Source organism: Diabrotica undecimpunctata, chromosome 1, assembly GCF_040954645.1.
Source record: "Diabrotica undecimpunctata isolate CICGRU chromosome 1, icDiaUnde3, whole genome shotgun sequence".
Taxonomy (NCBI): Eukaryota; Metazoa; Arthropoda; class Insecta; order Coleoptera; family Chrysomelidae; genus Diabrotica; species Diabrotica undecimpunctata.
In genome coordinates this window covers 126,762,428-126,779,703 of record NC_092803.1, presented here as the reverse complement: position 1 = coordinate 126,779,703, position 17,276 = coordinate 126,762,428, and the positions used below count along the sequence as shown (strand labels likewise).

Below are 17,276 nucleotides of genomic sequence, written 5' to 3'. Positions count from 1 at the left end.
GGGGAGGTCAGGATGGAATATTATAGACTACGAGAAAACCTGAGTAACATTCGGTTAGATCAGGTCATAGTAATGTCATAAATAAAATTAGCGATATCGAATAATTGATGATTTCTGACCATATGGTCAGGCCCAAAGTATCTTTGCAAGAGGTGATCAACCCACGAGAGGGATGGATCAAAGTGCATAAAAAACGCTCGACCAAGACTGTAGGGTTATAACTGGTACACAAAGGGGTCTAAAACTGCAGAGTAGTCGGGCGAAGGAATATTCAGTAGTAGTGGAAGTTTAAATATTTTTATTCCATTAAGAGAATATACCTCTGGTTTTTCAGACCAAAATAACTATTATTGTTTTGGCACATTACGGAACATAAATATTTAAGAGTTGATAAAGCTACAAGAATGCTGGAGAGGCTCTGATAGAACTTAAGCGTCAAAACAATTGGTCTTAAAATAAACACCTTAAAGACAAAATTTTTTACCAATCTTGTAGTCAGTGATACAATTTAGATTGAAAGCCATGGTATCGACAAAGATATAGCTTACAAATATCTAGGACATGAGATGACCACCAAGAAAAAAGGCATATCGAAGGGGAGAACGACCTCCGACCAGATAGATGGATAATATACAGCACATTAGCACAAATTGTATGATGAGATACAGAAGCTTAAGATAGTATCAGGTGGAAGATTTTGCAGGAGGCCAACGTTCATGAGTGGACAAATATAGGCTAAATTATTGATGATGAACATGATTTTCATTTCATAATATGAGATTATTATCACGAAATTTTTAAACAATATTGCAATTTTAAAGTCGTATTTACTACCTTAATTCAAATAAATATTATAAACAAATTCTACACGTACGAGTTCAGTATTTTTACTATTTTTTTTTAATCCTAAAAAGTAATACCATAAATCAAAGTATTTTATCAATTCTCAATGTTTCTTAATTCCAGAGATATTATTCAATTCTTTTTTTTTTAAATGCAGTATAGACTTGTATAATGCTATTTTACATTTACTAAAGAAATCACAAGAAACTAAAACGTTCATCTATTTTTATTTTGGTACAAAATAATAAAACAATCTTAATATAAAGTTATATCTAGACATAAATATCACAAATAAATTATAAAATATTGAGATTACCAGTTTAAAAATTGACTTTTTACAAAAAAGTCATATTAAAAAAATATGCCACAAGTTAATATTGAAATGCAACTTTTTCTACTAACAAACTCGGAAGAGTCAAGAATTTTAATTTTTTGAATAGATATCTGCCTATTTAGTTCAACTTTCTTAACTTTCTTCTTTCTTTCTTCGTTTACTACTTCACCAATCTTCAACTTCTTTAGCTTATTTTTGGCGTCGGAGGAATGTCCAAAATTATCAAACTCTTTTGTGGCGTCTTTACCGGCCCATTCTGTTATTAATTCCGCTCCCCCTGGATGTTCTTCAAGATAGTCAGTGACATCGTATACGACATCCCTAATCACTATCCATACCCTGGGATCATCTTTTCCGTTATGCCTTGAAATTTCTTCATAAGAATATAGTTTGGTGTCTGCTTCTTTGTTCTTTATATTTTCTTTGTTTTCTTGGTGATTTGGCGTAATTTTGTCGGAATTCTTCTTTTTGTCTTCTTTCGGAATTTCACCAATTTTTAGTTTCTTAAGGATTTGTTTGGCATCACCGGAATGTCCAATATTATCAAAAGCCTTTGTTGCGTCTTTTCCTGCATACTCTCTTATTACATCTGCACTACCAGGATGTTCTTCCATATATTCAGTTACATCATATACACAATTCTTTATAATGATCCAGGTCCTAGTATCTTGTATCCCATCGTACATTGAAACTTCACTGACATTGTATAGTTTAGTATCGTTTGTACTAATTACCTTTTTAGATTCTACTTTTGGTTCTTTAGTGGCTTTCTTTTTACGATCCTCTACAGCAACTTCACCAATTTTTAGTTTCTTCAGATCTCGTTTGGCGTCTGATGAATGACCGAAGTTATCAAAATCTTTTGTTGCGTTTTTACCTGCCCATTCCATTATTAGATCGGCACCACCAGGATGCCCTTCCATATAATCAGTTACATCGTATACATTGTCTTTGATAATAATCCATACTCTGGAATCTTGTTTACCATTATGCTTGGCTATTTCTTCAACTGTGAAATATTTGGTTTCTTTATCTACAACCATTTTTGTACACTCTTTTGTATCTTAGAGAGACTATACTGCTCTGAATAAGACTTTTACTATAATATGATTTTTATGGAGTAGATTCCAAATTTATACTGTATCTGCGATGACGTCAGCTTGTGAATTCTCGTTTTGTAATTTTATAATCTTACGACGGGTATCACGTACCAGATAATATTAAAATTTGTCTATAATTTTTTTAAGCCTACGGTTTAAGAGGTCAATAAAAATATGAAATTTTTTAGAGATAAATATGTTGTTGAACTATCAATGGTATGATGATGGGATGTTCTGAATTCAATTACCCGTGTTAATAATGTTAAATAGGGAAATTCCCAGTTGTTGGCTGTATACAGTAGTTTGAAAAAACATGAAATTAAGGAAAAAATTTGTTTTTATACCATTTTGCAAAAAAAATTAATTCATTGTAAGTTTTTTGTTAATAAAATGTCCAAACACAAATGTAATACAAAATTTAATACAATTACTATTTTTATCGGGCAAAAGCCACAATTTAAGTTTAAAATAAATTTATTGAAACTTGTAGAACTCAGCAGCAATTCTATCAATTCCTGGTGCTTTATTTGGTTTTAAACAATTCAACGGTATTTGAAGTTCTTCCATACTAATTTGCCGATCCAAATGTTCATTGGGAATAAACGGTTCTGCATACAACACAGGATCTGCCGTTATCTCCGTATTCACATAGCTTGCAAAATGTTGCAGTTAACACCTTCCCAATGACCGAACTTCCAAACTTATATAGCCCAACAACCTCCAAAAATTCTTTTGAATTTTTTGTATTTCTTAAACTCAATGCAGCATTTTTATAAAATTCTTTTTTTTTAGTCTCAAAGCTGCTTGTATTCCTGTTTAACGTCCCTATATATGTTCGTTGGATAAGTTGAGCTAGTCTTTCTCGATACTCTGAGATATGACATTATTTGCTTTCTCTTTCTTGCGCACTCACCATCAAACCATTATTGGCTTGTTTACATTCATCCGTTGCTTAAAAAGCTTACATTCTCCCTTGTATGCTGACTTTTTATACATTGCTGTAGTAACTTTAAAGTCATCTTCGGTTGATAAGTCCACTTATTCACCCTATTAATTTAACAAGACATTCTTTCTTTATATTTTTCCAAATCAAAAGCCGTTCTGATGAAGCCTATTAGGCCGAAATACGTATTAGCGGATGCGCAGGCGCCCTGTACGTGAAATCAAATCTTAACTGTCCTTTCCTTTTTTTTTCCAAATCAGTTTGGGTCCAAGTAATTTTAGGAAGCAGTGGCAAAACTTTACTAGTTGATCTCTGACCGCCATCGTCAAAGGTCAACTCCACTATTAGATGCATATGATCAGAATAATATTCACAACCTATAAAATAATTATCTACTAAATTTAACATCGGTCTTGATACACATGCAAAATCTATTATATAGAACTGCCTAACGGCTCCAAGAATATATACCTCCTCTTAATATCGCCTTTTTTTCTGCCATTCAAAATACCCGTTGTCACATACCCCAATTACCTTTTCCCATGATGATTAATCAACTTGTCTTTAGAAACTCTCGTTTCACTCAGTCTTGTCCTTCTGTATACCTCATCCTCATCAAGCTCCCCCCCCCCCCCAACCGTACATTAGAATCACCTACAACTAAACTATTTTCAACATTCTGATCTAAATTTTCTACTAAAATCCTTTGGACATTTTCAAAACACTCCTCCCATTACTGTCCAGGCCTAAGATACATTGGAATAATGCTTACTTTTTCATCACCTATTTTTATATCTATAATTATTTGACCATCCACTTTCCTCAACTTATGGTGTAGCTTATCATTAACAACACACAACCACCCTCTACTCGCTCTACCAAAACTAGAAAATCTCACAACTGCCTGTGAGGCATTCATATAACTTATACTTATTATTAAAAACCTTATCAGCAAATACACTTTCTACATATGAGTTTCACATAATCTTATATCTTATACAGTTTTTGGTTTAAAATTTAGTATATTGTTTGTATAAACGACAGAGCATATTCCCTGAGGCCAATAAATCGGATGTGATTCGTACTAAAGACTAAAGATATTAGAGATGGTGTATTTGTTGGTCCGTTACATCAGGGAGACTATGAGTACCAAGCAGGGGTCACTACAGAAACGGCGCTGCGGTATCTCTTATACAGGGTAGAGTACCTTCTGGAAATCAAGAAATGATGTTGAGTACATTGCTCGATATAGAGGGAGCATTTGAAAATACCTCCTACGAAGCAATAACAGGGGTGATTCGTCTAAAAGGAATAGGCGAAACAAGATGCAGATGGATAGACTGCATGCTGAGGAGCCGTGTGATATACACAACGTTACTGGGGGATACAATGTCAGCACAAGTAGCTGCATGCTGTCCACAGGAAGGAATTTTATATCCTCTTTTGCAGAATCTGGTTATGGATGGGCTGATAGCTAGATTCAGCAACGACAGGCACATGCCTTGGTCTATGCGGATGAACTGATCATCTTAGCCCACGACAAATTTAATTGTACTGTTAGAGATAGAATGCAACAAGCGCTTAGTGTAGTTACAGAATGGACTTCAAATGTTGAACATAATACATAAGTCCCCAGAAGTCCAAAATCATGAAATTTACCAACAAAAAGAATTTATAGGTATTGAATCCTCTATGCCTAAATGGTACACATCTAAGTAATGAGTGAAGTAAAGTATCTTTGGGGAATAGTAGACTTGAGACTTACTTGGAATCAGCAGATAGAATGAATAACCAAGAAAGCAACATTAATGATAGCCAGACGCACTTATAGCAAAATGTGCGGTTTAAAACCAGACATGTTACATTGGATTTATAACATGGTGGTAAAACCAACAACTACATATGCATCAGTGGCATGGTGGCCAAAAGTGCCATCCTCAAACTAAGCAAGGCGCAAAGACTTGCTGGCCTCGGAATTACACCCTCATTTACATATAATTGTAACGAGGAGGTCGGGATGGGATATTATAGACTATCAGAAAACCTGAGTAACATACCGGTTAGATCAGGGCATAGTAATATCATAAATAAAATTAGCGATATCGAATGTAAGATGATTTCTGACCATATGGTACTTAAATATAGGCCTAAAGTACCTTTCCAAGTGGACATAAACCCACGAGAGGGATGAAGCAGAGTGAAGAAAAACACTTGATCAAGAGACTGCAATGTTATACCTGGTACACAAAGGGGTCTAAAACTGCAGAGTAGTCGGGCGAAGGAATATTCAGTAGTAGTGGAAGTTTAAACATTTTTATTCCACTAAGAGAATATACCTCTGGTTTTGCCGAGTAAAATAACTATTATGGTTTTCGGACATTAAGGAACATAAATATGTGGAATATAGAGGAACATACGGAATATAGCGATGAGTGTACATACCTTCACTCGCCCCAAGTATAATACTATATTTTTTGTATTTATACTGTATTTATACATGACTACCTCTTTAAAAATATCCCGTCCGTCGTTCGGAAGGAGTTATTTGAACGGAGTTTTTTACTATTATCCATATTTACTCTTAGAAGTAGAAACATTTCCAAAAATAATTCAAGATTTGCAACGTGTTCTTCTGGAAGAATGAGATTAGCTCGATTAAGATAGCAAACATCATAATATTAAGTTTACCACTATGCTTCGTAATGTAATTAAAGATGGCAAGGTAATATCCTATCTTAACCGTGGTAACTAAAGCATTCGGCCATTTGTGTAAAAAATCAGTTTCTATTCTATCAGAATTCTCTTCGATGGTAACCATTTAACCACTGTAGTACCTGGAATCGGCATATTCGGCTTTTATTCACGTAAAAATGTTCAACAACCGTAAGCTGCCAAAAACTAAACAACAGGACGAATCTTGATCTTGGATATTATTGTTTACTTTAGTAATAATGCTTAAAAAACAACGAACTATAAAAACTCAAATATTTCGTTGCTATTGGTATGAGGTCACCGTTACCGCGCTCAAAGGATTTTCCTCAAAATTATCATCTTACTACGAAAATATTTCGACAATCCGTAACTACAAAGATACTGCAATTATTACAAATAATTGTTTTTATCTTCAAACGTAACCGATCGAAGACCTTAATCTTGAACGTGACTCCGATATTATTTATTACCGATAATATCGGTCTTTACTTTTAGATAACAAAATACCGTATTTGAATGATTGTAAATTACCTTTTTATGGGGGATATTTAAAGGATAAAACGTTTTCGCAAATGACATGCAGTTTTACATTTTCAATTTCTGCCGTAAATTTTATTACAATTGGTATCTTTATTACAAATAAACCTTAGAGTATTAGAGTATTAAAAAAACAAAAGGATTTCGTGGTTTAATATTTAAACAAAAGTATGAATTACTCTTCCATTATTTTTTCATGGAAAATTAATATATGTGAAGTTATCAGGAAACTTACTTAAAATATTCGAATCCTAGTGAATTTCTACATATTTTCTAGAGAACTTAGGTACATCAATTTCTGAAAACATGTAATCAACTATCCATAAAGGAATATATACGTATTAGGTACTAATACCTACTTGGTATAAAAGAGCTATTTTCAGTCTACGGTATAGTTATTATAATAAAAAACAAACTATCCCACTCAAAATACCAAAGTAAACAGGTCTCATCTATCTACGTATGTTCCCATGCGGGAATAAGTAGGAATAAAAATTATTTGTATCTTATATCCTTTATACAGTCGACTATCGATAACTCGAACGTTGATAACTCTCTTCTTTCATATATCTTCTCTTTATCCCATATCCTTTCCCTTAATCTTATATCCTTTTTACAGTGGACTTCTCAATAACTCATACTTTTACTCTGGTCCCGTTTCAATCCTATTCTAGTGCGAATGTGAAGAATTTAACCTTTCTAACTCGAACACATACCTTGATATCTCGACCGGAAATTCGAAACTGATACATGTTCCTTTACTTTTCTAGTCAAACTTGCCTAATCGTAACTATCGTGGTTGAGGGTCATGTTTGTTTATTTTCTTGACAAGTCAAGTTCAGTCATGTTCAGTTCCGTAGACATACTTCAGTTCTCATTTAAATCCTACCGAAAACTTGTCGAGTTTACGAAAGACTAAGAAACTTCGGTCATTAACAATAAGAGAAAAAATTGAGTTAATAAACGCTGTGGAAAAGGGGAATAGAACAAAATCTCAACCTGAAAAAGAGTTGGACATTGCAAAGAGCACGCTGTCCACCAAAGTAAGGATATAATTTTAGCATATTCGACCCAAGGCAACTCCGTCAACAAATTTTTATCGAAATCTGCTGGGTTCCCGAATCTCCAAAAATGCTTCTTGAAATGGGTTCTTGCAAAGCAAGGGCTAGCAGTGGGTGGCTGACAAATTTTAAACAACGATATTTGGCATTAGTGAGAAGTCAAGAGTGCGAGTGTAGATGAAGCAGTTTGCAAGAACTGAAAAAAAACTTATCAGATTTATTGGCCAGTTTTTCTTCAGAAGATATTTACAACGCAAATGAAACAGGTTTGTTTTATAGTTATATGCCAAATAAAATATTGGAATTCAAAAACAACCAACAGTAAGTCTTTGTTGACGGAATATACGGCCAATTCAAAAGCTTGCATGACGATTGAAATTGTTAAGGAGTGGCTATTGTCTTATGATGGAGAATTTGTCAAGAAAAAAAAATCATTGCTATTCATCGGTAACTGTGCAGCTCATAGACATATTCCTTCATTTACTGCACTGAAGAATGAACATCTTCCATATTCAATACGACGTCAAATCTACAGCCACTTGACTAAGGAATAATAAAAAAAAAGTTAAATGGCAACAGATCGACATGCTGTAGGTTATAAAGTTTGTGTGTGAACAAATCTAGGAATGATGTGTCTACGATAACTGTGAGTAATTGTTTTGCTTCTTGTGGATTTGGAAACAATTCCATTTACAAAAGAAGAATAAAACCAACCAGAGGATATCTTTGCTGTGTGGAAAGCTCTTACAATGCATTGGGACGTCCCAAATCATCAGTTCGAAGAATTCGTTGCTGTTGATTCCGAGGTACCAGTTTTTATCGCACTAACAGATGAAGAAATAGTGGCGAAAGTAACAGTGCTCAGTGTTAACAGGTAGGAAGATTTAGAAGTGAAGAAAACCTTGAAGACAGCTGTCTACTACCTATTATGCCTACTACACAACAAGCCAGGAGGGCTCTAGAGACTTTGAGATTGTTTTTAGAAGGATGTGAGGTAGTTAGGCCGAAATCTTTAATTTCTCAGTTATTTTAAAAAATAAATTATTAAACGTGTGTTTATGTTAAAATGATAATTTTTAAAAGAAATTTTTAAATAAACATATGTAGCAAATTTTAAAATGTGTTTATTTTTAGCTACTCTTGATAACTCAAATAAAAATCTTGATAACTCGATCTCTTGTTAACTCGAACTTTCGATAAGTTGAACAAATTTCCTTGATCCCGACGAGTTCAAGTTATCGAGATTCGACTGTATCTTAATATTATAACGTATACCTTTCACTCCGAATTGAATAATTTAGGAATTTGATACATTTTTGTGAACGGAATACATGTTTGACGTCGAGATTGCTTTCAACGCCTTGCAATGAAAAGAGGTAATGAAAGTTTTACTTAATGAGTTTGATTTCGGTCTCGGACTATCTGCCACAGACGAAAATTGTAATAAAAAAGTAGTGGTGATTGACGTGACGGCTGGAGTGCCGCAGTGGTCGGTCTTAGGATCCACACTGTGGAACCTAACAAATGACGGGGTTGTGAGCCGACAATACGGAGAAGATCACCCATTTTCGGATGACCTCGCTATGCTCATGGCGCGGGACAGAGAGGACCTTATCTTCGGTGCGCAGCGTATATGCAACCAAGTCGCGAAATGGATTAAAATACATGGACTAGATCTAGCTGCGGGTAAGAGCGAGCCACAGGGAAAATGGACAGAATAACATTCGAAAGGAAAGAGGATGGTCCCGAGGAAATGCGTAATATATTTAGCTGTAACTCTGAGTCAAAAAGGAAGATGGGGAGCACGTGAAGGCGGTGACTCACAGAGTAGCAGATGAGTACGCTGCATTGAAGGGATCAAGCTCAACAGCGGAGGCCCAAAATTTGAGAGAAGGAAGATACTTTATTTTGTTGTGCAATCGATCGTCCTTTACGCGGCGACTGTCTGGCTACGGCAGTTTTAACAAAGGTGTATATGAGGCATCTCACCTGAGTAGATAGAGAGAGTCTATTAAAGCTGTCATTTACATATAAAACAGTGTCTGTCAAGGCACTGGGAGTATCACCGATTATTACGGTACAAGCAAATGAAAAAAAAGAGTATACGAGAGAAGAATTGAATACACAGCAAGGAAACTTTTAAAAAAAGAAAGAGACAAAGTTCCTGATTCCTAATCTGCGAAGATGGATGGACTGTCGGCATCGGCGTTTAGATTACTTACTGGCGCAGACTCTGACAGGACATGGTTGTTTCAGCGCATACCTTTACAGATTCGGAAAGACAGAAAGTGACAAATGCTTGTACTGTGAAATATCGCACACTGTTTCACACATTCTGTTGTTATGAGATAGATGGATAGACGAGAAGGGCGTGATTGAGAGAAATCTAGAGGTAGGATGCAATCAGTCACGGAACTAGTGGAGGAGATGCTTTGGTCGTCGGATCAGTGAAAAACAGTTCAGACATATGTAAAGAAAATGCTGAAGAGAAACAAATAGAAAGAAAGGCGACCCGACCGAAGACAGGGTGTCCAGAAGCAAGTAGGAAGATAAGGGAGAATAAGAAATGACAAGATTGAACGTAGGAAGACACCAGAACTCGTGGCGGAAAGACCTGAGGAGATGGTTTGACTGCTCATCCACAGAAATTTTTCGCGCAGCAGTTTCCAAAACTACAATTGCCATTTGGATCGCCAACCTTCGAAAGGAGACGGCGCCATAAGAAGAAGAAAAAGATTGAACATGAATAGGTAGGGAGAGAGAGTGAAGTATTCAGTAGTCGCAGCGCGAAAATTGGAGGATGAGAATCGTGCGTAAATGAGAGAACGGGTAAATGCTGTGCCGACGTTGTGTCCTTGGCGATCCGGCCGGTAACTCATGATATAGGAGGGTGTTTTTTTAGCGGGTAGCTCTCTGGATTTGCGATGCTATATTGACAGTCCTAGAAGGCAGTTCTGCCTACCTTTTAAGACCAAGGTATATTTCGAACAATTTGGCCACTCCCTCTCATAAAAGATGAAAACAAAAGTGTAGTCTGCTATTTCTTGGGCCTACGGTACACAAGGAACGTAACGGGGTTAGTGTTACGCTTCAGTTGCCTATTATTACCCTGGTTTTATGCAAGGTACTCAGGCTGGGTCTGCATACCTAGGACCCTTAGATATTTCAAAAATATCTAGATGTTTTTGCCGGTGCTGGGGATCGAACATTAGAGAACTGATGACATTTTGAAGATTAGACTACAAGCCATGGAAGATTTTTTTGGGTCGTTTCCAAAGTTGTTATTTCATATTGTAGTCTTCCAAAATATCTTAGATGTATAAATCTTTGTAAGACTCTCGATTGTTACATGTCTTTACTATCCAAATTTTAATCATAAAATGCTACTGTGAGGGAAAAACTTACTTCAAATTTAATTCAGAAAAAGCAAGAAAAAATTACGCTTTGTTTGTAAAAAAATTACAAAAAGCAAGTTAATTGTTGCTTAAATGATGGATCTAAGACCTAAGACCTAATATGAGGTGATTAATAAAAAAAATTAATTGTAGACTCTGTTCGACTTGAAATTTTATTAAAACTCAATGGCATGAGAAGAATATTAACTGAATATTGGTAAAACACTGTTTTATGTTTCTCCAAACGCAATAAAGCAATGTCTTCCAATTAATATCTTATACACGATCGAAAGTAAACTATATATAAAAACAACTTCCAAAATTTTATTTAATTAAAAACAATTAAAATTCAGTGCCAGCAACTTACATATACGACTTAAAAAAAGATTAACTGCGTAGATGTACAGAATTTTGGCTGCTCAATTTTTGCTCGATTGGTATATTATTAAGGTGTTGGTATTTATTGGTATTTTTATAAATATGCTTTTTATTTATTTCACATCAACGGGTATGGATATGAATTCGAACCTGATAAAATAAACATCTTGACTAAATTTAATCGTTTGTCACAAAACACTATAACAAATTGGAAATTAAAATTTTATGACATTTTCGTATTTGTTATTGTTTCTGAAATCTGAAATATAAATATCAATAATTATAGCAGAATATAAAGAGGTAAAACAAAAGTTTTGTTGTCGTTGCCGTTATTAAAATAAAATTATACAATGAACAAACAGTTGGGTGAGATAGCTTGGTGTGGAACATCAAAATAGAATAAATTCTCGATTCCAATAATGGTGCTGATTAAAAAAAATCCTAAAGAATATAAGCTTAAATGAATAAGAGCTAGAGAAAATTAATAAAGAAGTACATAAAGCAGTAAGAAAAGATCTGAGAAAAGAAAATACGGAAAAACCCAACAAGCTATAGAAGCTAACGAATACTTAAAAGTGCCTAAAAGAAAACTAAAAATTGAAAAAAGTCAAACAACTAATTAAAAAAATAAACAATAATTAAAGATGTCTACCAAGAAGACACCTAGAAAAGTAGAATGGATAACTTATTTTTCTTCTAGTTACAAAACCGTCATTGCTCGTTGGAAATGATGTTGGCTATTATATTCGCTGTCATAACTTTATTGACAGCAGCTCTAAATAATAATGTATACGCATATACACACTCGAACACGACTTCTACGAAACACAAAAAGAAATATGGAGAATGATCAGAGGACAAAGAAAAGAGATGAACAAACTAATAAAAACGAAACACATTCAGAAGGAAATATGGATAGACTACTTTCGATTCCTATTTGCTAAAGAAAACGATAATAATCCACCAACACCAGAGGTGACGACAAACGAAGAAATAAATAATGAGCAGGAAAAGGTAAAGGAAGCATTTGGGAAATTAAAAAATAGAAAGTCACCAGGAGAGGAGAGAACACCGAACGAAATCCTAAAGTACGGAGGACCAGATCTGACAGAACAACTATTAAAACTAATCCAAAAAATAATAGAACAAAACAGAATTCCTGAAGAATGGAGATCAAGCATCCTAATACCTCTCTTCCAAAAGAGAGACAAATTTGAGCCGGAACATTACAGAGGAATTAATTTATTAATCACAACACTAAAATTAACAACCAAAGTGATAACAAAGAAACTGAATAAAATTATAACACTAACAAAAGAACAGCAAGGTTTTAGGTCGGGAAGATTATGCACCGACGCTATATTTATAATGAGGCAAGTGCAAGAGAAATCATTAGAATACAACAAACCGGCATATCTATGTTTCGTGGACCTTAAGAAGGCATTTGAGCAGGTGATATTACAGGGCGTTAACTACTTATTGTACGCAAGAGAGATACATCTAGGAATAATCAAAACGATCAAAAATATCTACCAAAACAACATAATAAAAGTAAAAGTGGAAGAAGAACTAACAGACTCTATTGAAGCTGGCAATGGGATAACACACGGAGATTTCCTGAGTCCTCTGTTGTTCAATCTGATTATGGATAAAATATTAAAAAAAGTACTAACTAAAAAAGGATAGCAAATGGGAGAAAAACAACTTAAAATAAACTGCTATGTAGACGACGCAATACTAATCTTTCAAAGTGAAGACTATTTACAAAGTATACTGCACCAATTTAATATAACCGCCAAAAAATTTAACGTGTTAATTTTCCCAAAAAAGACAAAATACATAATTACAACAGCAAATTTACTAAGATGTAAATTGGACCTGGAAAGTTAGATAATAGAACAAGTGATGGAGTTTAAATATCTAGGCATCATATTATCTAGCTACGGAAAGCTTAAAACTGAAATGGAAGATCAAGCGAATAAAGCAAACAGACCCGCAGGCTGCCTGAATGAAGCAATATGGAAAAATTAAACTATAGGGAAAGAAGTGAAAGGCAGAATTTACAAAACAGTCATCAGACCAATAATGACATACGACTAATAATGAAATAGAAGAGTAGAATGGAACAATCATATAAGCCGAATGACAATAAATAGAGTAGTAAAGACAGCAAGAGACGGTTCCCCAATAGGAAGACGATCAGTACGAAGACCCCGAAAACGATGGAACGAGAACTTACGGAGGCACATTAAAAAACAGACAGAGTCATGTCTAAATAAAAAGAAGAAGAAGTACATACATACTCAAACATACACGCACACACGCATACCTGCATACGTGCACAAGCACACAGTTGCACATTTGCAATTATGCGAACGTCCTTGCCATTTAAACCCATTTATAGTTTCGATCAATATAGAGTGCTTCTTCTTCTTTTATTCATTTGTTTGGGCTCAGCTGCTAGGACTATCCAGCCAAGATCTGTATATTTATACTGATTATTCTAGAGCTGTCATCTGGGCTTAAGCTCATAACTCACGAACCTGCTAGTTGCTGCTAGGTTGAGTTTACCGAAAGTTCAAGCTGAATATAGCGGCAAATGTCAACCAAGAATTAAAATATTTTGGTTTGACAGTGTTGGGATGTTTTTAGAATGCATATGTTGTATGCTTCAAATATAAAGAGAGAAAGCTTTTAAAAAGTACATATCGATTATACTATTTTATGAATTCTGCAATTTTTAATTTATATGAAACAATAACGAGTAAATATCTATCTCCTCGAGACATCTTTGCAATCTGGCAACTGCTGATTTTTCGATTGCCATATCCATTCCCTAATAAATCAAATGGATGTGGCCAAAAAAATTTCTAATAATTAACTGCAATTAATCTTCAAATAAACAAATATTTACTCATTCTTGTTTTATATAAATTAAAAATTATAGAATTCATAACATAATATAAACAAAATGTACTTTTCTAAACCTTTACCTTTTTATATTTGAAGCATACAGCATCAACATTATAGAAACATGCCAACACCGCTAAACCGAAATTTTTGTTCCACGTTTGACATTTGCAGCTATAATCAGCTTGTACTTTCGGTAAACTCAACCACCTGTTACAAAAGTTAAAGGAAAAAAACAAATTAAAAATTAATTATTTAAAAGTTCTTTCACATAAGTTCTATTATTTTAGTCATATGCTACCGCACCAAACCACACTAAGCACATGTAATCCAAGCAAGCAGATAAAACCTTATAAAGAACAATAACAAACTACACATGTGACCTCGTTGACGTTAAAAACTTTTGTACTGCGAGTTATGTCTTTGAGTTTAAATTTTTGAACTACACATCAATAATATGTTGTATCACCTTGTAATTCACTTTTATGCAACTGGGAGTCCCTTTGGCATCTAGTACATTCCAATACCGCATACTGTAAGGTGCCTTTGTATTGATCACTTTCAATTTAAATAAATGAACTGGAACACTACAATGTACACTCCTCATACGACACATTTGTGAAATTATACCACTCTCTAGGTTGGGGAACTTGCTAAACCAGGCTTTTTTATATGGAGCCGTAACATATGTACAATATTTAATTCCTTTTACCGGTCTTATTTGTTGAAACCGATTTTTCCAGCTAATCCATAGGTTTTCTTTGTATTTAGTTTGGAAATATTTAAAAGAAGCCTTTGGTTCTTTCTTTAGTATAGAGCGATTAACAGGATCAAATTTTTTTTTTGAGTCAATAAAACAGTGTACACGTCTACAGATATATTATAACGACATCTTTGGACAAATACGTGTATCCCAAATAACGCCTTTCTTGTTCCAAACCCGTTACGAAAAAAAAACTGTGTGTCATTACCTTTCATTTGAAAATGAAAATTTTTCAATAAATGGCTTAAACTGATGGTTCTATAATCAGCGCAGGATTGTGCTGATATGTTTTTAGGTAGATATGGTATAAATGGTATTGAAAAATGAAGTTATAGCCTCTAAAACATTAATATTATTTATAACTTTGTACATTTCACTTGGAATTTCATCGCGACCTGTCACTTTGTCATATTTAATATCCGGAGTTGAACTAATTTTATCGTCGTCGAATATGACCTCAAATATTACTTTACCATATTCATAGTGTAGTAGTGCCTTATGTCTCTTAATGAAGATACCAGTCGCTTCTTTTACTTTTTTATGCATGTTAAAAGTGTCGTACCTATTTTCGAGTTATTTAATTTCATGGCATTGTTTGGCTAGGTGTTGACTCCTTGCCCTTCGTAGTTTAAATCGAACTACTTTTTGTATCTTCTCCTTAACGTGCCCTACCAAGTCCCCTTGTCGTTGGCGATTAACATGGCGAAACTGTCTCTGTCTTGAGCTATTCTGCCTCTGTCTTGAGCTATGTCTAAGTATACTTTTTGTATACTTTTATAAAGTTCTTCATTGATTTTTGTTAGACGCAGTTGTTTCATCAAACATATGTGTTCTGCCATCCAAGCCTTCTTTTTTACCTTTGACCTGCCTTGTATTAATTAATTCCTTTTACACAGAGTTCCTTTACTATTGTTTAAATTTTATTAAAAATTATAAATAAAATATATTTCTCGCCTTTTAGTTGAACTGTATCAATAATTTTGCGAGATTTTGGTGATCTCTTTGATCACCTTTTTTAAATTTAATTTTATTACAGCTACTATGGGATTATGATCAGACCTGATGTCAGCGCTTGGTTTACGTTTGAGGTAATTTGATGCAGTTTTTGAACGAATTTTTTATTAAAGTCCGATTGGTTCCTAATAATTTTATTCTTTGATTCTGCACTTGATTTCAGGTATAAAGTTTTAGCGGCGATAATTTGAAGTAAGTGTTCAATATAATAAAATCGAATTTTTGGGAAGAATACCAACAAGTCGATCTCCACGTTCATTTCTGTTCCCCAGACCATAATTCCCCAAAATATTCAAAGAGAGTCCCTTGCCGACTTTGGAAATAAACTCTCCGAGGACTATGGAATTTTCTGCTACTTTTTAACAAGATCCTGATTATTAAGATCTTTGTAAAATGCTTTGAATGAATTTCACAAAGACTACTCTGACAGAGATTTTACTGCAACTCCGTATTGGTGATTAGGATCGTTATTTCCAGAATTGTACCTTAATATCCATCAACATCACAGACTCCCAAATTCAGCCATCGCATTTCATTTGTTCCGAGCATGCTGATTTGCATTATTCTCGTTTTTTTATGGTAGTGTCTATTTTAGTTACTTTTGACGTTCCATGTGGCTATTTTACAAGTATTTCGCATATCAACTGTCGGATCTTAGGTTCTAAAATCCATGATTATTAATGGTTTAACTTAAATTATTTATAACTACAATCATTAAAACTAAGAGTGCCAAAAGGCATTTAATGCAGTAGTTATCCTTTGCTTTCTGCATTCTTATGCCGCTGTCTAATTAATAATCCGTCCGTCGTTGGAACCAATTTCTAAATTCCAGAACAAATAGTACCCTTCCTCTTATTAGCTCTTCTACCAGAAGCTGTTGACCAATAAGTGGTATGCTTCTAAACCTATACGCCTAAAAGCCGGTCTGTCACTTCCGCCGAATTCACCGTTTAGAATGTTACATCCGCCAAATTCTTCTGATCTGCCTTCATTGCCCTTGTGGTCTTCATCTGTGACAACTACTTTATGCTCTAAAGCTTGCCCATTTCGTGATCTAGTCTCCACAGACTTTTGTACCATGTTCAATATAATTCGGGCAAGAATTTTGCTGGACTCTGATAGTAGACTAATGTCTCTCCTATTATTATAGTTCCCTTCTTTGGAAATTGTATGGAAAATAACAATAGCTTGTTTTCATTCTTCGGGTGACCTGCTTTTCTGCCAAATCTGTTGAATTAGCGTCTGAAGTAACCGCAATTGGTATATTCATGTACCGTAAGGAGTTC

General features: G+C 34.4%; 2 protein-coding genes across 2 annotated transcripts in view; one reads left to right on the top strand and one right to left on the bottom strand.

The window, feature by feature from the left end:
- LOC140440172 (uncharacterized) overlaps positions 1–17,276 on the top strand; it is a 57,636-nt gene that overhangs the window by 28,582 nt on the left and 11,778 nt on the right. The window lies entirely within an intron of this gene.
- On the bottom strand, positions 1,049–2,269 carry LOC140440155 (uncharacterized). Its single transcript, XM_072530473.1, has one exon. The coding sequence runs from the start codon at positions 2,218–2,220 to the stop codon at positions 1,195–1,197; it is 1,026 nt and encodes a 341-aa protein (XP_072386574.1). The 5' UTR covers positions 2,221–2,269; the 3' UTR covers positions 1,049–1,194.

Excerpts from the sequence above, each read along its gene's own strand:
- LOC140440155 (XM_072530473.1), bottom strand. The coding sequence starts at position 2,220 with ATGGTTGTAGATAAAGAAACCAAATATTTCACAGTTGAAGAAATAGCC.